The 25,592-nt window shown below is 43.2% G+C and overlaps 1 protein-coding gene across 3 annotated transcripts in view; it reads left to right on the forward strand.

The window, feature by feature from the left end:
- LOC126188332 (uncharacterized) overlaps positions 1-25,592 on the forward strand; it is a 426,405-nt gene that overhangs the window by 24,656 nt on the left and 376,157 nt on the right. The window contains exons 2-3 of one of the 3 annotated variants that reach the window (XM_049929926.1): positions 2,876-3,013; positions 16,672-16,928. The exons of 1 other annotated variant lie outside the window; for it this stretch is intronic. In XM_049929926.1, coding sequence (XP_049785883.1) covers positions 2,876-3,013; positions 16,672-16,928 — 395 coding nt within the window. The remainder of the gene's footprint in view (positions 1-2,875; positions 3,014-16,671; positions 16,929-25,592) is intronic. One more of the 3 variants, XM_049929928.1, reaches the window with a different exon arrangement.

Here is a 25,592-nt window from a genome sequence, read left to right on the forward strand (position 1 = left end):
ATTTGCTTGTCAGCAGCGGAAAGAGGCGTTACCTGTTGTGCAGCATTGTAAGTTTTTCTCTATTGCACTATGAGCCAAAAGTATTTTCTTGTGATTTTCTTATCGATATTTGATCTGACTGCTTGTAGCTCTTTCACAGAAGGGATGAAAACGTTACAGTCAGGGAGACTGGAACTGTGGACCATAACAAACGCTTTTTCATAGGCTGCACGTTACCACAGAGGTAGCGAAGATGTATGCGTCTTTGCTTTCCCTGGCGAGGTCAATAGTGGCTAGAACTCGTAAACCGCTATTTACAGGACGAGATTAGTTGATATTTCCACGTGCGACAACTTTCCTGGGCTGAAAACCGTAAATTTACAATCTTTTGTTACACATCAAGCGATAATAACTCAAATTATTCAATGGAAATGACAGGAGACATCAAGTGAACTTTGAGATGGATGTTGGACCTTTACAGATCTTTACGAGCTTCCTTCTTAATCCAAGTCGTTGTTGTCTTCTTTTCCCAGGTGTCCTAGAAATGGTAACCTCCTCTTTTCCAAAGTCTCCAGGGTTTTCTCCACCTTTTTGTAGATTTCATTGTTGCTCCGAAGTTTCCAGCCGGTTTCAGCCTGGACTAGATCCATGTTTTCCCGTAATATTCTTCTTTATAGTATCTCCAGCTTTTCCACCCTGTAATTCACTGAGAGTCATTTGCTCTCAGACAGGCACTCTGTTTTCGCCACAGCACTGTAGTGCTTTATTCTGGCATTCCAAGAGATGCACTTTTTGTTGTAAATGTTTTTAGTTAATCCGTAGGCTCTCTCCATTTTTGAGATCCGGTCCCCCACAGCTGCTCTCTCCAATCCTCTTCACCGAGGTATTTGAATTTTTTTACTATCTCAATCCGTCCAATATCTGTTTCAAGGAATTGTGGCCCATTTCCGTCACTTGTAACGAACTTAGTCGTCTCTTTCGAGATCCTAAGTCCTGTCTCGCCAGTGATCCTTTCTAGTAGATTGATCTGTATGGCCGCTTCTTCTAAGTACTCTGGAAGTATTGCAAACTCATCATCGAAAGCCAAGCAGTTGGCTTTGATTCCTCCCGATTTCCTTCCTAGACAGATTGGACTAATCCCTTGATTTTCAAGTTCGGAATTCCAAATTCTCATAATCTTCTCCAGGAGACATCTTAAATACTATTGTTGATAATGCATCGGCCTGTCGCACATCCGTCTTGATTTCAAATGGGTGGGACAATTCTCCGATAAACTTCCCTTTGAAAGTTGTGCCTGTTAAGGTTTCTCTGATAATGTTTCCCAGCTCGCTTTTGACCCCAAATTTTCTGATGATCCTATCTACGGTCTCTCTGTCCACCGAGTCAAAGACTTTTTTGAAGTCAATGCAAGAAATCACTATATTTTTACCATTCACCATTCTGTGTCGTGTTATTGATTTCAGATTAAAAATTTGTTCGGCACAGGAGCGGCATTCCGGAACCCACCCTGGTATTCTCCAAGTTGTTTATCCAGAATTGCTTTAGTTCAAATTCAAATGGCTCTGAGCACTATGGGACCCAACATCTGAGGTCATCAGTTCCCTAGACTTAGAACTACTTAAACCTAAGGCCATCACACACATCCATGCCCGAGGCAGGATTCGAACCTTCGAACGTAGCAGCAGCGCGGTTCCGGACTGAGCGCCTAGAACCGCTCGGCTACCGCGGCCGACTGCTTCAGTTCTATTCGGCAGTGTCTTTGAGACGATTTGTAGATGACTGGGAGAAGTGAGACGCCTCTGCAGTTGTATACATCTTGTTTCTCACCTTTCTTACGGAGTGGGTCGATCAGTGCCGTTTTCCATTCATCTGCAACTGCATTCAGTGGTACTGTCTGCAAAATTTGTTGGAAATAGAGTCAGTAGTAAAGAAATAAGACATAACATTTTATTATTTTATTTCTTTACTACTGACTCTATTTCCAAAAAATTTTGCAGACAGTATTCACGTGTACGACTGAATGCATTTGCAAAAATATGTTATTGTATGACACATAGTTCAGAAGTTATGCCGTCATAAACACAGAGACGCGCATAGAGCCGCCCCATCATGCGTGACGTTTAAATTTATTATTTCTTTACTACTAAATCTGTTCGCCCCACGCGTCGCAGACAGTTTCCAACGGCACCACTGGATCCGCCTCCAAAATTGTACTGTCGCACCAAGCATATTTCAGATGATGTGACATCACAAACATTGAGATGTGGGCAGACGAAACTACTGCAGGATGAAATTCGCTAGTGATGTAGTTGAAATATGTGTACAAATCAGTGTGAAATATGTTAAATGTATGTGACACTTCCGTATGCGGGTAAGGTCTAGCTTAAAAAACTCTACCTGAAATCGTGAATCGATTTAACCACACTTGTTACACATATTATTTACTATATGGATAGAAATACTGTGAGGTTTAGAACGAGCTACCTCCAGTTAGGTTGGGAGTGAAAACATGGAAAGGGAATGGGAGAGGGGGAGGTGGATGGAGGGGGGAAAGAAAATATGGAAAAAGGAACGGGGAGCAGGAGTTGGACAAAGAAAAAGACAAGAAGAGGTGGAATTAGAGGGGGAGGGGAGGAGGTGATAGGTGCTGCACAGAGGCAGGGGTAAGGCGAACTAACGGAAGCGGCATGTATACGTACCCAGGCAACGCCTGGTGCTCAGCTGTGTCCTGTAATTCACTTAATCTGTGGCCTTATCAGCTAAAGCGTTCTTTTCAGTTACACGTAACATTCCTAGCGTTCCAGATTCCACACACGCACGCATGCGCAAGTTACACATTGCCAGTAAATTCAGTTGCTTCGTGTTGGTATTCAGGGCATGTTCTCCATGTTGAAAGGTTTCGGCGACCGCAGCTGTCCCCGACGTCTCACAGATCCTGACATCTGTCGTCGTGAATCCGTATGTGGACTGGAATGGCACTGAGTGCTTGGGAACCAGCCCTGGAGACCGTGTATGCAACTACAACTGCCAGAAGGTGAGACCCCAATTAAGGCACTGTCTAATGCTCTGACTGTAACTTACCATGTATTTATTATTACTTTCTATTTTATTTCTTGTCATTTACACCTAGCGACTCAGACAGGTCATATTTTGACGATATTATGTTGCACATTTACTTAACGGGAAGCTTATGCGGTTTCTTAGTGTTTCACCAATATTGCAGCACTTATACTTGCATACTTGAATGCAAGTGGGAAACGGAAATGCTTAAAATTAAAAAATTTTGCTTTAAGAAGATGGGAAAATAGGAATATACGGAAGTGGTCACTGTTGAAGACTGCCACCCCCAATGCTGTCCAGGAGGGAAAGACATTGAGGCTCTCGCTCGTGGACATACACTGCCCAATCGACAACTACCAGCCATCAGAGGCTGGGGAAATCAGCAATACTTCCGAGTCCCTCGCCCACAGTTGATATTGTCACACATCTAGGTTAGGTTCCTTTTCTTCCGTCTATTCCGGACAACTGCATGTACTTCATATCTTCATTTACCTTAAAATCTAATATTAGTTTCTGGGACACTCCAGTTTCCAGGAACGTTTAATTACAATGTGTGTGTGTGTGTGTGTGTGTGTGTGTGTGTGTGTGTGTGTGCGTAAGTTTGTGTGTGTGTGTGTATGTATTGTGTTCTGCTAATGAAACAGTCAGTATTGTTCCATGTCTAAGATATATGGTTCACCTTCATTAGCAATTAGCAATTCTACTGTATCACAGAAAAGAAAAAGAAATGGAAAATCCAGCACAGAACAACGACAGTATTAATGAAAGGATACATTCCTCGCAGACGGGCACAGCAAAAAGACTGTTAGACAAATAACTTTCGGTCAAACGGCCTTCTTCAAACATAGAAAACTCACACATCCAAGCAAGCACAACTCACACAAACATGACAATTACTGAGGTCATTCGGCATAAAACTGTGCCTGATAGGAGAAGCAATCTGAGCGGTGGGGGTAAGGAGGTGGCCGTGCCATGAAGGGGGGGGGGTGGAGGGGAGGGTGCAGTGCTGCTTGTGGGAACATGCAGGGATGTAATGGGGGCAGGGTAGCTGCACTTGCGAGGTCTGAGGGGGTGGAGACAGAACATGAGAGAACAGAAGGGGGAAAACAGGTAGAGGTGTGGGCATTGGTGGGATAGAAGGCTGTGTATTGCTGGACTGGGAGCAGCATAGGGAATAAAGGGTGACAGACAGGGACTGGTGAAGTTACAGGAATGTAGGGTATACTGCAGGGAGAGTTCCCATCTGCACAATTTAGAAGAGCTGCTGTGTAGAGAGGATCCACATGCCACAGGTAGTGAATCAGTCATTGAAGTGGAGCACATTGTGTTGACCAACATGTTCAGCAACTCTGTGATCCAGCTGTCTCTTGGCCACAGCTTGTCAGTGGCGATTCATGCAGACAGATAGCTAGCTGCATGTCAAGTCCATGTAATATGACACAATGGTTGAAACTTAGTTTGTGGTTGACATAACTGATTTCAAAGGTAGCTCTACCTTCGACACGATAGTTGACACTTAGGCCAGACTTGAGGAGGTGATGATGGGATGACGTAAGGGACAGGTCTTGCATCTAGCTCTATTACAGAGTTATGAGTCATGAGGCAAAGGGTTGAGAGCAGGGTAGGGTAGGGTTGAACAAGGATACCGTATACGTTGGGTGGTGGAATAAAACTGTGGAACGGGTGGTGAAGTGGTAAGAGTGGGAGGAGAATGGTAAGATGGCAAGCCACTTTACAAGCACACCTTAAAAAGAGATTTATTGATAGTCTCTTCAAAACTTTAAACACTTGAGCAGAGATAGTCACCGCAGAACTGGGGTATTAACAATAGTATTTAATCTGTAGGGCGAAGCGGTTTATGGACCACAATACTGGCATTTGTTTTACAAATGGTAGGTCCTGCTGGTGTTTCTCTTTACATTAGTCCATGTCTTTGCCCTTCTGGTTAGAGTAACTTATAATACCTGTAACATAAACCTATTAGCACTAGACATAGACAAGAAGTCACAGCGCTTAATCAAAATGTTTCACAATGGTAGCAAACATACGTAACCTCACGCACACAAACACAGAAAGTTTGCCGTGAAGCAATTGCAAGTATTAGAAGTATCCCTTGGCATTAAACACCACAAACCCATTTAATTTTAACCTTTCAATTTAGCTGTCTGTGAATTAAAGCATTAGATGACTGCTCCCTGTCATATCAACTTAACAAACCAACAATCTGAATGACTTCAAGACACATCAAGTAAGAAGAACGAGAAGAGACGAGGTCAGCCCAGTTATTATAAACAATTCAGTGATCATCCACCCAGATAATCTCTACATAATGTTTGAGTAAAAGGAATTCCCTTTAAAGCACCAAATATCTACAGTACTGTAAAACGACAACAACAACAGCACATGATAGTTCTTTAAATATGAATACCTTGCTAAATTACAGCCAACTGAAGGTAAGACATTTCTTAATGAGTGAAATAAACTTGAACAGTAAAACGTTGGCAAATTACTAACATCAAATCACTTTGACCAAAAAGCTGTTTCCGAACATACGCTCAGTAGTGCAATTAGGTCACAGAATAGTACATAACAGCATAGCTGTACTTGTACTGCGGCGGTGCTGGTTGCTCTCTCACTATCCTTTAAGCAATCAGTGCACCTACCAGGTGAGGTAGGCAGATACTGCGACGGTAGATACTGGTTTAGCCGACAAAAACAGCGCTGAACAGAATTCGACTAAATACCTACCAGGAAAAGGCCACATAACTCCAGTGCATAGGTAGTAACTGAAAGTTACGTCTCTTGAAAAAATGTCAAAAATTTCCTTTTAGTTGATGTATTGTCTTTAAAACAAGAAAAATGGCTACCAAGTCCATATTTAACATCCCGACATCAATTATGGCTCAAATGGCTCTGAGCACCATGGCACTCAACATCTGTGGTCATAAGTCCCCTAGAACTTAGAACTACTTAAACCTAACTAACCTAAGGACATCACACCCATCCATGCCCGACGAAGGATTCGAACCTGCGACCGTAGCAGTCGCGCGGTTCCTGACTGAGCGCCTAGAACCGCTAGACCACCGCGGCCGGCGACATCAATTATGCAATGCTACTGTCTCCATAACAAGTTTACACTCAAAAACAGCCGCAAATATTTAGTCCGACCCGATATTTTAAACACGATGAAATAATAATGTTTCGAAGTACTTTTAATTATGCCAGAAATTTGTGGTAATGAAACTTAAGAACATTCCAGGAAATTAGATTATATGAACTTACAATCTTGGGTCAGTTTCAACTGATACTATAGATGAATACATTACAATCCCTAACTCCGTTTTTCGATGCCAGCATGGTTATTATGTGTTTTACGTAAAAATTTATATCTCCGGTAGTATTGAAGCTATTGATTCGACATTTTAACATCATGGTTGTGTTATCCATAGAATTTGGTATACTAAGTATGAAAGAGATCGATTTATATTTACAGAGTATGTGTAACGTATTGCACGCAGCGTTGAGCAAGTATACGACTCGATCGGCCCAGCAGCCAGCGTCAGCTCTGCGAGCGGGAGAACCAAAATCTGCTCCCCTCTCTGCTCCACGCCAAGCTACGCTTTCAATAGTATACGACAACTTGTAATAATTTGCATTAGTTACAGTACTTTTACTGTAACTACGTTGTGAAACACACTAACGCTTTAAACAGCCGTATAGCCACCAACCCAGTCAAACTAACAATCGGTCACTGCTGTTTGTGAACACCAGAGCAAACTGGCCCCTCAGACTCGAGTACAGTACTCTCGTTGGATACCACAGCGAACAACACCAACCCCCCCCCCCCTTCTGCACCACCGCCTCTCTCTCTCTCTCTCTATCTCTCTTTCTCTCCGTCTCTATGCCAGCAGCCACGTGTCCTGCTACCTTGCAGGAGTATCCTCACACCACTTCAGAACTAAACTTGAAGAACTCGAAGGCAACTGACGTGCAGCGTAAGCTTAAATAGTCTTCACCTTCATATCAGCATCTCTGATCGAAAGACTAAACCACCGACGATCATTGGTAACTAGAGAGGTACCACTCTGGTTGTGAAGCCACTGTGCATGGCTCAGGTGGAAATGGTACTGGGTAGGATACTTCTCATTTCTGGGCACGACAAGAGGTAGTCGAAACATTGGGATAGAATGTGATTCATTTGCTCTAGTCCTGGGTTGTATTGATCAGGAGAGGAATTCTCCTTTGTTGCTAGATGGTAGGAATGTGGGAGGTGGTAGGTGGCTGGAGAGGCAAGTCCAGGAGATCCGTTGTGCACCAGGTTAGGAGGCTAATTTCGGTCAAATGGTCAAATGGCTCTGAGCACTATGGGACATAACATCTTAGGTCATCAGTCCCCTAGAACTTAGAATTACTTAAACCTAACTAACCTAAGGACATCACACACATCCATGCCCGAGGCAGGATTCGAACCTGCGACTGTAGCACTCCCGCGGTTCCGGACTGCAGCGCCTAGAACCGCACGGCCACCGATGGCTGGCTAATTTCGGTCAGCGAAAGCCTCAGTGAGACCCTTGATAAATTTGGAGAGGGACTCATCATCACCGAAAATGTGTTGGCGACTGGTGACTAGGCTGTATGTAATGAGCGGCAACTGTTGAAGTGAAGGTATCGCTTATAGTTGGTAGGTTAGGTATGGATGGAGGTACTTACGTAGCCATCTTTGAGGGGGAGGTCAACATTTAGGAAGTTGGCTTTTCAGGTTTAGGAGGACCAGATTAAGTGAATGAGGGAGAAGGTGTTGAGTTTCTTTAGGAATGTGGACGGGATGTCCTCACCCTTGACCAAGGGCATGAAAATATCATCAATGAATCTGAACCAGGAGAGAGGTTTGGGATTCTGGGTAGTTAGGAAGGGCTCCTCTACTTGAAACATGATCAGTTTGGAACAGGATGGGACCATAGAGGTGGCCATTACTGTTGGATTTGTTCATAGGTAATGCCTCCAAAGGTGATGGAATTGCAGGTGAGGATGTTGTAGGTCATAGTGTCCAGGAAGGAAGTAGTAGGTTTGGAATCATTTGGCCATTGGGAAAGGTAGTGTCCAATGTTCGCAATACCATGGACATTAGGGATATCAGTATACAGGGATATAGCATCAATAGTAACAAGTGATTACCATGTGCTAAAGGAAAAGGAACTGTGGACAACTGGTGGAGGAAATGGTTGGTGCCTTTGATATTGGAGGGTAAATAACAGGTAATAGGCTGAACATGTTGGTATATGAGAGCAGAGATTCTCTCAGTGGCAGCACAGTAACTGGCCACAGTGGTGTATCCTGCTAGTTGAATTTATAGTCTTTATGAAGCATGTACAAGGTAGGAGGGCGAGGATTGGTACGAGTGACCCATTGTCATCAGGTAGAATTATAAGGGTAGGGTCAATTTTTAAGTGGTGGAGTGTGTTTTTTTCCGCAGATGGAACGTTAGCTTTCATGCTGGCTGAAGGAATGATGGTGAAACAAGATTTCAGGTTAAGAAATTCTGTAACTTTAAGAGGGGGAGTTGTTTCACCGTCAGATGGAGGACTGAGCTGAGTCAGAGGGTGTTCATCTCATTTCACTTCTACATCCAACCGTGATCCAACTTCCACTGCCACGAAATAACCCCCTCTTAAAAGTCCAGAACCTCTTACCTGAAACCTTGCCTCACCATCATTTTCCAAACCTTCAATATGGAGAGTAACCTGACATCTGCAGAAAAAAAACGTAATCCGTCACCTAAAAATTGATCCTGGCCTTATAATTCTACCTGTTGAAAAGGCTCCAGCGCTATGATTTTGAACCACAGTGATTATGTGTCAGAAGCACCAGCTGTCAGATTCATCCATCTACATACCCTTCCACAATGACCTCATTCCAAAAATATAATGGGACCTCCAGTCTGTCCCCAAATCATTGCCTATCCAAGGATCTTTTCCATGAATCTACCTCTTTCCTCACCCCTACCATTCCCTGCACTTCTACCTTGCATATGCTTCATAAAGTCCATAAACCAGACCATGTAGGATGCCGCATCGTAGACAGTTACTGTGCCACCACTGTGAGAATCTCTGCTCTCATGGAACAACACGTTAGCCTGTAACTCAACCTCTTACATCAAAGACATCAACCATTTCCTCCACTGATTGTCCACAGTTCCTGTTCCTTTACCACAAGGCACTTTGCTTGTCACTATTGATACCACCTCCCTGTGCACTAACATCCCAAAAGCCCAAGGCCTTGCCACTAGCCCATGGCCTCCCAATGCCCAAGAGACCCCAAGCCTATGACCTACCTTCCTTGTTTCAATTACCAACATACCATCACCCAAAATTACTTCACATCTGAAGGCATCACCTACAAACAAACCCATGGTACAGCATTGAGCACCCACATGGCACCATCCTAGGCAAAACTTTTCATGGGCCATCTAGAGGAATCCTTCCTAATCATCCTGATCCCCAATCCCTCACCTGGTTCAGATTCTTTGATGATATTTTCGTGACACCATACCTACACTCGTCCAGAATCATAATATCTTCTGCCCCATTCTCCTCAACCCAACAACCCACTTTCCTCCATGTTGACCTCCACCTGAAAGACAGCTACATCAGTATCTCCATCCATGTCACATCTACCTGCCACAAGCAACACTTCTTCCATATTGTCAGCTGCCACCTACTCCATTCCAGGATGTCCCATCCATATGGCCTAGTCACCCATGGACATGAAATCAGTAGTGATGAGTGGTCCCTCTGCAGATACACCAAGGGTTTCACTGAGACCTTCACAGATTGAAATTACCCTTCCTGATTTGTATGGTAACATATCTCCCATACCTTGTCCATTCAGTTACCTACCATCTCCCACATTTCCACTGTCCAGCCACAAAGGAGCACTTATCTCATGCGATCTGTGCCACTCAGGATCGTAGCAACTGAATCACATTCTCCACCAGGGTTTCAACTGTCTCTCACCATGTCCAGAAATGAGGAATAACCTACCCACAATTCTTTCCACCCCTCCTACAATGGTATTCAACTACCTAACCTACACAATATCCTTGTCCATCCCTATTGCACCCCTGCTCCCAACTCCTTTCCTCATGGTTCATAGCTCTGTAAGAGATGTAGTTGTGAGACCTGTTCCATACATCAGCCCACCGTCTCCTATTCAAGTCTGGTCATAAGTGTCATCTATCCTGTCGAATGTGGAGCTACCATTGAATGCAGTCATGTCAAACACAAACTAAGTTACAATCACTGTGTTACATGAGCATGACAACCAGCAAGCTGTCTGTCTGCATGAATGGACACTGACAGACTGTGCCAAGAGACAGGTGGACCACAGAGTTGTTGAACATGTTGCCCAACACATTGTGTTTCACTTCAGTGACTACTTCACTGCCCATGGCATTTGTATGCATTGTACCAACAGCAGCTCTTCTGAATTGTGCAGATGGGAACCATTCCTGCAGTATATCCTGCATTTCTGGAATGTCACTAGCCTCAGCCTTCGCTACATACTGCATTTCCTGCTTCCACTCCAGCACTACACAGCCTTCTATTCCACCAAGGCATGCACTAGTCTCTCTCTTTTTCCTCTCCTCTACTTCTCCACTTTCCTGCTCCCTTCCCTCCTCTAACCTCCACCTGACGACAGGTGGCAGCCCCACCCTGGTTCCACCACATCCCTGCATGTTTCCACAAGCATCACTATACCCTCCCTTTCCTAGCCTCCTCGTTACCCCACCGCCCAGATTGCTTCTCTCATAAAGCACAGCTGATTGCAGTCTCGCCTCAGTGCCCAGAGACAGTGGTCATTGGTGTACGAGTTGTGCTTGCATAAATTTGCGTGTGTGCTTTCTGTTTTAGAAGATGGCCTTTAGGCTGAAAGCTTACATGTACAACAGTCTTTTTGTTGTGCCTGTATGCAACTCAGCTTCTCCTCTGTATGGTAAGAGGCAATGTATCGTTTTCCTAATACCGTCGAAAAGAAAAGAAATATACACTAGTATTACTTAATTGGACTAAATTACAGTGGTCTGCCTTCAAGACTCGTCCCATAGGACCTTCTTAACTATAGCAGAGGCCCAAGTAGGGAATCGTTATTAGTGTTCAAAAGGATCACTAATGGATGCCCACATGGGTCGATTTGCAGAACTATTTTCTGAAACATCACCATTCAGTACACAAGGAGAAGGTCTTCATAGTCGTCATTATATTGTGATGTCCACCATCACACTTTCTTTGGCCACTGGCTATCATCCATTCTTTCAAGTAGTCCATACTATTTTAAATGCTTCTTCTCTATGATAAAAATTATTGGTTTTTCGACACCCATAGTCTCTCTCATATTACTATTTGTGTGATATCGTCCAAAAATTGCGGTGCCACAGCAATGTGTATCAATACCACAGATACGAGCGATGTCTCTCTGAAATCTGCAACGATGTATGGAAGAGGCTGAAAAAGATTCCTCTCCTCTTATATTAATATGACTTATGCCTAAACCATCTTTTCATTATCTTTAAAGGATTTTGTTAACAAAAGTCTATCAGCCTATTCCCATTGTCATTTAACGCATTTACGCCACACTGATCAACAATGGAGTCATTAGTTCTCCACCCAGTACGTGCACTCAAGTGCCCAATAACTAAACTTTCTTTTCGATCACTTATCTCCTCCGGCGATTCCGTGAGTTGCGCGTAACATTTCATCTTACGCTTGCATTTGACGCATACATTTCCACGATTACGACTGATTGCCCTAATAATTCCACTAGCACGTGCAGGATTCTTTCACCAATATGATCCCAGGATTTTATATCTTTCTTGCATTTTTTCCGTAATGCTATGAAGACCGTCTTCTGGCTCTCTTCTCTTTTGGCACTACATTGTAAATATGCATAAAACCATCGCGTTCTTCTCTACCTTTGCCTCGTTTCATCGTTTCTGTTAGGGCTACTATGTCCATATCATACTTTTTTTTTATTTTACGAAATATTTCCTCACCTTTAGTGGCAATCCTTCCATTTACCTAGATTAACTGTCTTTCTCTGTGCGAAATTTTTTTTCCAGAAAAACAAACCTGTTCATCTGAGGGTGTTTTAAAGGGAAACTTGGCCATGGCATTTTTTACAGGTGATGGGGTGCAGACCTAACGCCCCAATGCCAGCCTGGAGAATCGGTCAATGTTTACTGGCGGTTTTCTTCCATTAGGACGACTGCCTGTCTAGGCTCAGTCCTCATGCAAAATGTATGTTGCCAGCGGTAGAGTCCTCCTGTTGTCAGCTTCAAAAGTCGGTTCTCAGTACCGTTCCTCGAAAAGAACGTAGTCTACCCTCCAGGGATTCCCATTTGAACTATCTAGTGAGTGTAATCTGACTACTGAAGAAGAAAAATTACTCCCCATGCAAAGTGACTATCACGATAAATTTAAATAATTAGCCTATCACTTTGATGTCAATGACTTGGCGCATGATGGTTGGAGTAGATGACTAGGGCACCAACGATATGATTCTTCACTTGGTGATTTTTTCGTTGCGGCGATATCTTTTAATGATATTTGAGTCTCTCACCTACACAGAGGTATTACCGAATTTATGAAGTGATACGTAGTATAAACCCTATATTTACAACTTCTCTGTGCTGTTACCTTAAGACAGCGTCTGAAAGTGAGAAGGTGTCCTGTGACAGTGCTAGATCTCAGCAGTCTGTCATGAGCCAGAAATGAGTTCAATATTCTAGTCCTGTGATGCATGACGTGAGAGTCAAGGAAAGATATTTTTCTACCTGATGAAAGAATACTTAGAGGGAATATAGCCTATGCCATAGTCCTGTACAGGATTTCACAACAAGTAACGATACTTTAGCGATGTGAAAACGCGTGTCTTGTCCAATCTCTTCTACCTTTAAAAATAACTCGTTTAAATAGGAGCAATCTACATTTCGTGTGAGAAATTCGAGGTGTGTGGTCAACAAAATCACTGCCTCTGATTGGGTAAAGTGGGTTTTTTAAACTGGGTGGTCTACATTTGGGTGTAATTGTTTAGACTACTGTATTCATCCAAGCTGCAGCTGCTTGTTTCTCAGTGCACTGTGGCTGCCTGCAGCGGCGGTCACGAGGAGTCAGCAACTGGAAGTAACGGATTAGCACAGCCTGGGTCGGGTGCAAAGAGTGCACCGACCTGTCTGACTTTGCCCACAGCAGTGAAGGCTGGCGAAGTGACCAGAGTGCTGGGTGAGCCCGACATAAGCGGACGTGTGTGTGTTGCATGAAAGAAGATTCAAAGTGATGAATATTTGTGATGGACGTATTGATAACATCTGAATTCCTACCACTTCAATCATCCTCGCATGCCCTCCACAGCGGCGGTGGTGCAGTCTGTCATACATGTGCATCCACGACTGCAGCTGCAGCTACGGCTGTGGCTGTAGTTTCCTCTGGTCCTTGAACGTTGGCGCCAGTGATGTACGAGGGCACAGGCGTGCTGTTTATGCACTTCTGTGAGGCGGGTGTGCGACATCTACCCACGGCAACTACAGCTAGGGACTGGGTCGTGGTTCAAGTGTGTCGTGTTTAATTCTTGTCAATACATTGCAGTAGACTCTGTCTTGCAGTGGTATTTGCTGTTGTCTCTATCCAAATGGTGGTTACTACACAGCATTTCATTCCACTCCCTAGTGGTTACACTTATTACATATTGGGGAACAGGGGTGGACAGTTGAGTCATGATGTCTACCCAAGTGGGGAAACCCTGTCTCCTGCAAACTGGTCAACTAAGGAATAAATATCATTATATTAATGATTTTGATTTGAATTTTGTGACATTAGCTCCTTCCTCTCCATCACAGAGTGAGTCTTTTCCCTACCAATTCTTTTCTGGGAGGTTGGTGAGGGGTGGGGTCGATGGGTAGGGGGGATGGAACTTTCTCTGGTGGTGGCACTGTGCACTAGCTCAGTCGATCCCTGCATGTCAAGATGAGTACACACACGACAATTTTCCAATAAGACGACACCTCCAATTGGCAACAGTGTAATTACATACTTACGACAGGTAGCTGTTGGATGTGAGCTTTTACCATGAAATAAAAGTGAGATCCAGCCCCTGCAAACTGAATTTTACAAAAAAAAAAAAAAAAAAAAACAGTATGTCCTGTAATATACACTACTGGCCATTAAAATCGCTACAGCAAGGAGAAATGCAAATGATAAACAGGTATTCATTGGACAAATATATTATACTAGAACTGACATGAGATTACATTTTCACGCAGTTTGGGTGCATAGATCCTGAGAAATCAGTATCCAGAACAACCACCTCTGTCCATAATAACGGCCTTGATAAGCCTGGGCATTGATTCAAACAGAGCTTGGATGGCTTGTACAGTTAGAGCTGCCCATGCAGCTTCATCAAGTGTAGTGACTGGTGTATTGTGACGAGCCAGTTGCTCAGCCATCATTGTCCAGACGATTTCAATTAGTGGGAGATCTGGAGAACGTGCTGGCTAGGGAAGCAGTCGAACATTTTCTGTATCCAGAAAGACCCGTACAGGACCTGCAACACGCGGTCGTGCATTAACCTGATGAAATGTACTGTTTCACAGGGATCGAATGAAGGGTAGAGCCACAGGTCGTAACACATCTGAAAAGTAAAGTCCACTGTTCAAAGCGCACTCAATGCGAATAAGAGGTGACCGAGACGTGTAACCAATGGCACCCCGTCCATCATGCCGGGTGATATGCCAATATGGTGATGACGAATACACACTTCCAATGTGCTTTCACTGCAATGTCGCCAAACATGGATGCGACCATCATTATGCTGTAAACAGAACCTGGATTCATCCGAAAAAATGAAGTTTTGCCATTCGTGCACCCAGATTCGTCGTTGAGTACACCATCGCAGGCGCTCCTGTCTGTGATGCAGCATCAAGGGTAACCGCAGCCATGGTCTCCGAGCTGATAGTCCATGCTGCTGCAAACGCCATCGAACTGTTCGTGCATATGGTTGTTGTCTTGCAAATGTCCCCATCTGTTGACTCAGAGATCGAGATGTGGCTGCATGTTCTGTTACTGCCATGCTGATAAGATGTCTGTCATCTCGACTGCTAGTGATACCAGGCCGTTGGGATCGAACACAGCGTTCCGTATTACCCTCCAGAGCCCACCGATTCCATATTCTGCTAACAGTCATTGGATCTCGACCAATGCAAGCAGCAATGTCACGATACGATAAATCGCAATCGCAATACGATAAACCACAATCGCGATAGGCTACAATCCTACCTTTATCAGAGTCGGAAACGGGATGGTACACATTTCTCCTCCTTACACGAGGCATCACAACAACGTTTCACCAGGCAACGCCAGTCAACTGCTGTTTGTGTATAAGAAATCGGTTGGAAACTTTCCTCATGTCAGCACGTTGTAGGTGTCGCCACTGGCGCCAATCTGTTTGAATGCTCTGAAAAGCTAATTATTTGCATATCACAGCATCTTCTTCCTGTCGGTTAAATTTCGCATGTGTAGCACGTCATCTTCGTGGTGTAGCAATTTTAATGGCCAGTAGTGTATAACTGAATTTCTTGTTGTGAGATCATTCGTCTCCAGCATGAAGAGAGTCCTTTCCCCACCAATTTCCAGATTTGGGAGAGGAGGAGAAGGACTGGAGGAGCTCCCAGAAGGGGGCAGTTTAATTAATTTATCGATTTAATTAATTATTCAATCAAACTGCTATCAAAAGTGTCCTTTTATCAGTGAGGGGAGTTCCCAGAGAGGTGGGGGAGGGGGGACGAGTAAGAGGGGAAGGGGGATGGGTGAGAGAACAATAGGCTAACGACCTGTCAGTGCAAAGAGAACGGTATGTTTGCCTCTAAATGTATACATGCTCCTGAATGTAGGCAACCCGCACTAACAAAATACTCTGCTGTGCTTGCTGCCCTACTACTGACAGGGTCTCCATGACTGACGTCACTCTAATCGAGTTTGCTCACAGGCACCTAATTCGTGGGGAAGCATGGTTTTGAGGGAGGAGATAGTGAAATTTTGGCACATTTGAAAGATTTAACGGTCATTTTAGTGAAATACTGCCATGAGTTTCTCATTGTCAGTAGAGGACGTGAAGTGTTTCATATACAAGACGCCGATAGGTTCTACAGGACCTGGTTGCCTGTTTGACTGAAGTTGCAACCATTGTTGGTGAAACACCTGATTTTCATGTAGGTATTAGACATGCAGATGCGAATTATGCATTAGTGTAAACATACGACATTTTTCTGCAAGATCTCTAAAGAGTATTCATCACACAGCAGTCTGAACAGAATCTCCGAACATCACTTCGTGGACACCTAGCGGGGAAACGGTGAGTTGTTTGTCATGTACAAGAGGTGTTTACTTTAGTGCACGCTAACCACTCTAAAATTTTGTACGCAGTGTTTTACACCCTATATATTGTGCAGTTATAGTGTATCTATAGTGCATATGAAATTTCCTAAAGCTAGTCAAAAAACATTGCTGCTTGGAAAAATAGAGTTAGAAAGCCATAATACTGCGTCAGATCACTTACATTACAAACGTTAATTTTTTTCCACAGGTACTGCTCTGCCAAGGGGAAGAACAAGCTATTGAGTTGCTAACATGTCAGGCGAACTACGGATGCGTTCGTGGGGAATGCGTCGAAGGCGAATCGGATTGCGAGGCGAAAAACGACCCCATCACGTGTACAGGCGTGGGGCTCTTCCCTGACCCTTACGACTGTACCAAGTACCACATCTGTAAGGCGGAGGGAAACTCCTCCGTGAGATACTGCGACGACGGCTGGGCTTACAACCCACTTACAGGCGTGTGCAGGTAAGGTATAACAATTTCCCTGCTGAAACGGAATTCCCAATACTAAAAATGGCTCTGAGCACAATGGAACTTAACATCTATGGTCATCAGTCCCCTAGAACTTAGAAACTTAGAACTACTTAAACCTAACAAACCTAAGGACATCACACAACACCCAGTCATCACGAGGCAGAGAAAATCCCTGACCCCGCTGGGAATCGAACCCGGGAACACGGGCGTGGGAAGCGAGAACGCTACCGCACGACCGCGAGCTGCGGACTCCCAATACTAACGTCGTCTTTTCACGCAGTTTGAGACAGCTACCACAGGCCCCCTAAGATATAATATGTCGATCAGACAGTTTCAAGATACCGCCACAAACAACTATCCCTCTGTTAGGAGTCTCACAAACCTCTGCCTTGTTGTATCAAATGGAAGCAATCACACGAATCTCGTACACTGTCATAACAAGTGCTCAAAATCTTGACCCCGAGCAATGATATAAGCTAAAAAGGCATTTCAGAAACGTTGAATTTTGTTGAAATGTGTGTGAAATCTTATGGGACTTAACTGCTAAGGTCATCAGTCCCTAACCTAAATTATCCTAAGGACAAACACACACACCCGTGCCCGATGGAGGACTCGAACTATGGTGTCACCGCCAGACACCACACTTGCTAGCTGGTAGCCTTTAAATCGGCCGCGATCCGTTAGTATACGTCGGACCCGCGTGTCGCCACTATCATTGATTGCAGACCGAGCGCCGCCACTCGGCAGGTCTAGTCTAGAGAGACTTCCTAGCACTCGCCCCAGTTGTACAGCCGACTTTGCTAGCGATGGTTCACTGTCTACATACACTCTCATTTGCCGAGACGACAGTTTAGCATAGCCTTCAGCTACGTCATTTGCTACGACCTAGCAAGGCGCCATATTCAGTTACTATAATGCATTCTGAACAGATAATATTGTGAATCATGTACCGTGTAGACCGACGTTCATCATTAATGGATTAAAGTTAAGTATCAAATTAATTACGTCCGCTTTCTGGATGCTAATTCCTTATCATCCAGACTTCACGTCAGTATAGTTCTTCCCTCCTTACGCCAGCCTGCGTGAGCTAAAACGCGTGCATTTCGGCCTCTACTCGTAACACGGTGTTGGCTCTTCTGCCAACACAACGCGAACCTCCGCCGGGACTAGCCGCACAGTCCATGACTGTAGCGCCTTGGACCGCTTGGCTAATCCCGCGCGGCCGTTGAATTTTATTTGGATCTATAACACAACGGTTCCACATTCAACGGCATTTCACGTTTCGTGTCTCATCTGAGTTTCCTTGTAAGCCTGTTGTTTCATTTAACTCATAGGTGGAAGTCCAAAAGGGTTACGTCTGGTAAGCAGGTTATCTGCGGGCATCTGAGACAGCCCAGACCTTAAGCATGAGATTACACTAATAAAGATTTCCACTCTCAGGTTACACGCTGGGGTCTCTAGGTGCCCCCGACTCCCTGCGCCGTTGGGGAGCCGCTGGGAGTTCACCGAGGTCACCCAGGGGAACCCTCCACATGTCGTATGGAATTGTGCTAATTACGTAGGTTGGTACTTAAATAGTGGCAACGCTGCTGTGGAGACACTATGCAATGGAATCTACAATTGTTTCTGATAGCACACGTTGTTGACATACCTACCTTACCTCCGAGGAATGGACTCGGCCGTCCCACGTCATCGGTGAGAGCGCACAATCGAGGGAAACACAGCCACCTGTGAGCGAGCGGTCTGACGTAACGGTGTCACTGTGTTTTCGAAACGGGAACTTCCCCAAAAACGGAAGTAGGAGTAATTCGCTCAATTACAGGCCTATATTACTAACGTCGATTTGCAGTACAGTTTTGGAACATATACTGTGTTCGAACATCGTGAAGTACCTCGAAGAAAACGATTTATTGATATACAGTCAGCACGCATTCAGAAAATACCGTTCTTGTGAGACACAACCAGAAAATACCGTCCTTGTGAAACACAACTAGCTCTTCATACTCATGAACTAATGAGTGCTATTTACAGGCGATGTTAAATTGATTCCGTATTTTTAGATTTCCAGAAGGCTTTCGACACCGTTCCTCACAAGCGTCTCCTAACCAAACTGTGTGGCTCTGGAATATCGCCTCAGTTCTGCGACTGGATTCATGATTTCCTGTCACCAAGGTCACAGTTCGTAGTAATAGACGGAGAGTCATTGAGTAAAACAGAAGTAATATCCAGCGTTCCCCAAGGAAGTGTTATAGGCCTTCTATTGTTCCTGATCTATATTGACGACATAGGAGGCAATCTGAGTAGCCATCTTAGATTGTTTGCAGTACATGCTGTCATTTACCGTCTTGTAAAGTCATCAGATGACCTAAACGAATTGCAAAATGATTTAGATAAGATATCTGTATGATGCGAAAAGTGGCAATTGACCCTGAGTAAAGAAAAGTGTGAAGTTATTCACAGGAGTACTAAAAGAAATCCGCTAAATTTCGATTACGTGATAAGTCACACAAATCTTAAGGCTGTAAATTCAACTAAATACTTAGGGATTTAAATTACGAATAACCTAAATTGGTACGATCACATAGACAATGTTGTGGGTAGAGAAACTCAAAGACTGCAGTTCATTGGCCGAACACTTGGAAGTTGCAACAGATCTACTAAAGAGACTGCTTACACCGTGCTTGTTCGCCCTACTCTTGAGTATTGCTGTGCATTGTGTGATCCGCATCAGGTGAGACTGACGGATAACATCGAAAAAGTTCAAAGAAGGGCAGCTCGTTTTGTATTATCGCGAAATAGCTGAGACAGTGCCACATACATGATATTTGAATTGGAGTGGCAATCATTAAAACAAAGGCGTTTTTCGTTCCGACGCGATTTTCTCATGAACCAATCACCAATTTTCTCCTCCGATTGTGAAAACATTCTGTTGGCACCCGCCTACATAGGGAGCAATGATCATCAGAATAAAATAAGAGAGATCAGGGCTCACACAGAAAAATTTAAGTGCTCGTTTTTCCCGCGCGTCGTTCGAGAGTGGAACGGTAGACAAACAGCTTGAAGGTGGTTCATTGAAGCCATAAACTTTACTTAAATATGTACAAAACATTATGTACAAAACAACAAAATCTCATAAAAGCAATTCTTCCTGTTTTCAGACAAGTTATGAATATTATTATTATTATTACTGACATTGGCTGTAGTTGTATAAATATGTTGATAAGTATAACTGTCGTACAGCAGGTGCTATTAATTTCGCACTCTCATATTTATCTGAATTTAGAAATTTGTGAACTCCCTGAGTGTACACCTGCGAGCCGCCACGGTCCATAAGAAGAACTGTTTGTGGAGAGTAACAGCAAATACCGATTCAGCAACGGCCAAGAAAGTCGTACAATTAAGGTGTGGCCATCTGGTCGCCTACAGAAGGAGCACACCATCCACCTCACAGGAAGGAGTGGCGAGGGGGGGGGGGGAGGGACGGACAGCCCGCCACAGCGGGTAAACGCTGCTCACCTTTCAAAACGCCAAACACTCTCCTCACCTTCCCCTTTCTCTCCGAACCAGCGAGAAACAAGATCCCCCCTCCCCAACCATCATGCCTCTAAACTTGCGCATATGCGTGAAGGACACCATTTTCAGCCAGGCAGCACTCCCACGTTGAACGAAGACACTTAATTATAATTACCATACCTAAACAAAAAAGACAGCTATGTTGTTAATACACGCTACATTACTAAAGGTAACTTTTATTAAATACGGGAAAATCCGAGTATAGCTATCGCTATTAACGTAATTTCGAATGATCCCTAGAATTCCAAATACACATCCTGGACAACTAGCACTTTGCAGTATTTAAAAAAAATTAATGCTCCCAAAACTTACCTGTGCATTAATAATGAGCAACATCGCGTATGTATGTACGGTTTTAACAGTGGAAAGCCAAGAAATAACCACTAACCTACCACAACAAGGTATTTACTCAAATAAACCCTGCAGTACTATTAGTTAGTGGCGATGCTAGAGTACTCCTAATTACAATTCTGCAACATTACTGACCGTAGATGACATCCAACAGCGCTCCCAGACAGAATAAAAGGACATGTAACTGTCGCAATAACAGTGTCCAAAGTCACTATAAGCCTCGTAAATAGATGCGGGCCGGCCGCTGTGGCCGAACGGTTCTAGGCGCTGCAGTCCGGAACCGCACTGCTCCTACGGTCGCAGGTTCGAATCCTGCTTCGGGCATGGATGAGTATGATGTCATTAGTTTAGTTAGATTTAAGTAGTTGTAAGTATAGAGGACTGATGACCTCTGATGTTAAGTCCCATAGTGCTTAGAGTCATTTGAACCATTTGAATAGATGCGGAAATAAGGCGAAGTATACAGGTCCTCGGCACACACAAATGAGACTCAGCAAAGGCCACAGTGAAGCAAAAACAAACTGTATCCACACATACAGTCGGTCATAGGCTCACAGAGGCCACGGCACCTGTCTCACGATGTGAGAAACTCTCTAGTTGCATTTTTTGCCTAGCGCTGTACTACACGTATAGCATCTTTGGTTGGAAGCACCAGAATTTCTCTTTGATGTGACACAATCCAGCAAAATGGAGGTGGCTTAGCAGCGTGTTTATTCGTCGCGGTGTCTTATTTTTTATGCGTGCGGTACCTTTGGTTGCAAATCGATTGTGCTATGATGTCATTAATATGAAAATACACTATTTGTATCATCGTGTTCATTTCTAACACTATGGCGCCAGCCACACTAGTACCGAACTGATGGCTTGGCAGTGATAAATAAATTGGGCCCGTGCTGCATTGTGATTGTATGAGAGAATCATAACGTCTACAGGTCGCGGAGGCGTTAGGGTGGATATTGCATAATTGGATAAAACGCGAAAATTGACGGAAATAGAGTACTCAGATATTTGCCTGTTTGTGATCTCTGCTGGCGCCTCGAATGACGAAATGTTAAACTGTTGTTATCAAATAAGGCCTCACTAATTGACGTGACTTGACGTAATTTGTTATTAAAAAGTAGACACGGCCTACAGACTCTCCTTCCAGAGTGCCCCAGCTACAAATACGGAAAATTGTGTAGCAATAAGGAAGAAATACGATAAAGACGTTTTATTGATTGTTATTAACAAATACAATCAAGTGGTGTGACTTAATGTAATTTGTTATTAACAAATAGCACGTCATGACCCTGTCTGTGCTTCCACTCAAGTACCCCATTTACATAGCGTGATATGGGGGTGGAAGGGGTGCCCATATCTTATTGGTCTACTGAGTCTCCCGCCATTTTATTGTGCTCCCATTGTCTGAGGGGGAGAGGAAGGTCTTTCCCGCCAATTTTATGTTACATAACCACTACTGAGTTACGTTATAACCTTGAATATAAATCAAACAATTGCGTAAGATGTGTGCTGGTTTCTCTCCGTTACCATGATTAATTCCTGATGATGGTTCTCCGGAGGGGGGAGGGGGAGGGCGGCAGGGTAGGGGGGAATAAGTGGTGGGGGTTAACAAGGAGCCCAAGTGCGTAACCTGACATTGGCAGTCCTTATCACTGTAATCTGATGCTAAAGGTCAAGGTCATGTCATGAGAGCGCTGGTAACGTACTCCTGTGAGCGTTCGGGCCTTTTTGTGTTTCCAAGACGAACAAGCCAAAGATATACTGTAGAAATGTCCTGTGCAGGAGGTCTATAATTATCTGTTTGAAATAGGACGAGCAGTCTTGTTGCTACCATATGCACAATAGGATAACTCCCACCAAGTACGGCTGCGTGTGTATTAGGTTCTGCAGATATTTGTGGCCGTTTTAAGCTCCCATCAGTGAAACAGGGACCAATGTCGATATTCTTGAACAGCATGTTGACGTTTGGACGTGCCCAGATCCTTGTTTATCCACTTGCGGGGTGCGGTGTCGTTGCTATTTCTGAACTTTCTTAGCTCAGTGGGCTGCTCTGGACGACTGCCCGACCTGAAGCGGCGTGTTCTTTGGTTCAGTGTGGAAAGGTTCTTTAAAAGACAGGCTGTGCTATGCGTGGAAGCAGGATGCAAACATGTTACTGTCTCACAATTGGAAAGAGGATTCATTCCGTCAGCACCACTGAAGCTTCATAAGATCTTGCATTGAGACTCTTTTACAGCATCGTGAGAGGCAAGGTAGATTTCCGTGTGAAATGACTATGGAACATTTTAATCTGACGCGCTAGGTCCATAGCAAAGATCACCATGGCATACGTCCCACAATGCGAACATTGTCTGCAAAACATAGATTTACTGAGACGCCTATTAAACCATTTCTGTTTGAATAAAATTAGAAGGAAGGTCCGCATTGGCCGTAATTTTGATGATTTATTAACAGCAAAATCGGTTTTCGATCATATAATGATCATCTTCAGTGCTGGAAGTTAAAATTTTTTAGATTAGATTAGATTAGATTTACTTTCATTCCAATTGATCCATAGTGAGGAGGTCCTCCAGAATGTGGAACATGTCAGAAAAACAACAATACATGACAAATATTTACAACTAAAACAAATAAGCTAATGTACCATTCCACAGGTCCCAAGTGGAATGATCGTCATTTTTTAATGAACACTAAGAGTCATTTTACAAATACTAATGCACTGAATTTAAAATAAAAAAGTATTTTATTTATTTATAAGGTAATAAACATGTAATACAACTACTGTAATACTTATTTACAATGAACACATTACTGCACTGAAATGGTGCAGAAGTTAGATTATACTTACACACACACACACACACACACACACAGACACACACACACACACACACAGACACACACACACACACACACACAGACGCACAAATTTTCAGTGAACACATTACTGCACTGAAATTGTGCAGCAGAAGTTATGTTGTACTTATATACAAATCAGTTGGTTTTACTAAGAAATTCATCAATGGAGTAGAAGGAGTTGGCCACCAATAAATCCTTTAGGCTTCTCTTAAATTGAATTTCATTGGTTGTTAAGCTTTTTATGGCTGCTGGCAAGTTATTGAAAATGTGTGTTCCTGAATAATGCACACTTTTTTGTACAAGACTAAGTGACTTTAAATCCTTGTGAAGATTATTCTTATTTCTAATATTGATTCCATGAATTGAGCTGTTGGTTTGAAAAAGTGATATATTTTTAATGACAAATTTCATTAAGGAATAAATATATTGGGAAGCTGTAGTTAGTATCCCTAGTTCCCTAAACAGGCTTCTGCAGGATGTTCTTGAGTTCACACCACATATAATTCTTACTGCACGTTTTTGTGCCCGGAAAACTTTAGCTTGGCTTGATGAATTACCCCAAAAAATAATCCCATATGACATTATGGAATGAAAGTAAGCATAGTATGCCAGCTTTTTCATTTTTATATCCCCTATGTCTGACAAAATTCGCATTGCAAACAGAGATTTGTTAAGACGCTTCAGCAGTTCTGTGGTGTGCTCCTCCCAGTTGAATTTATTATCAAGCTGTAATCCCAAGAATTTAACACTGTCCACTTCTTCTATCTTCTTGTCATCGTATGTTAGGCATATACTCTTGGGACACCCCTTACAAGTTCTGAACTGCATGTAGTGTGTTTTTTCAAAGTTTAGTGACAAAGAATTGGCTAGGAACCAGTGATTAATGTCCACAAATATTTTATTGGCTGATATTTCTAAGACTACACTTGATTTGCTATTTATTGCAATGTTTGTATCATCGGCAAACAAAACAAACTTGGCATCTGGTAATGTTACTGATGAAAGGTCATTGATATACACAAGGAAAAGTAAGGGCCCCAAAATGGAACCTTGTGGGACCGCACATGTAATTAGTTCCCAGTTGGATGATGCCTGATAGCTTGATACATGTCTCTTTCCTAATAACACCCTTTGTTTCCTGGCAGAGATATAAGATTTGAACCATTTTGCAGCATTTCCTGTTACACTATAATATTCTAGTTTACTTAAAAGGATATTGTGATTTACACAGTCAAATGCCTTTGACAGATCACAAAATATACCAGTTGCCTGCAATTTTTTGTCTAATGAATTAAGCACATTTTCACTGTAAGTGAAGATAGCCTTCTCAATATCAGAACCTTTTAGAAATCCAAACTGTGACTTTGACAGTATGTTATTTGAGATAAGATGGTTATAAAGACGACTGTACATTACTTTTTCGAAAATTTTTGAGAATGCTGGCAACAGAGAAATTGGACGGAAATTTGATGCTATTTCTTTATCTCCCTTCTTAAACAGTGGCTTAACTTCAGCATATTTCAGCCATTCAGGAAATATTCCACTGATAAACGACTGGTTACACAGATAGCTTAATATGTTACTTAGCTCAGAATCACATTCTTTAATTAACTTTGTTGATATTTCATCATACCCACTAGATGTTTTTGATTTTAAAGATTTTATGATGGACATTATTTCTGTTGGGGTAGTGAGGATCAAATTCATATTATGGAAGTTACTCGAAATGTCTGGTCTAAGGTAATCCATAGCAGCATCTACCGAACCTGACAACCCCATCTTTTCAGTAACAGTTATAAAATGTTTGTTAAAAAGTTCTGCAACACTATACACATCTGTCACCAATGTATCATTTACTCTTAATGCTATTTG

The sequence above is a fragment of the Schistocerca cancellata genome, chromosome 5 (assembly GCF_023864275.1).
Source record: "Schistocerca cancellata isolate TAMUIC-IGC-003103 chromosome 5, iqSchCanc2.1, whole genome shotgun sequence".
Taxonomy (NCBI): Eukaryota; Metazoa; Arthropoda; class Insecta; order Orthoptera; family Acrididae; genus Schistocerca; species Schistocerca cancellata.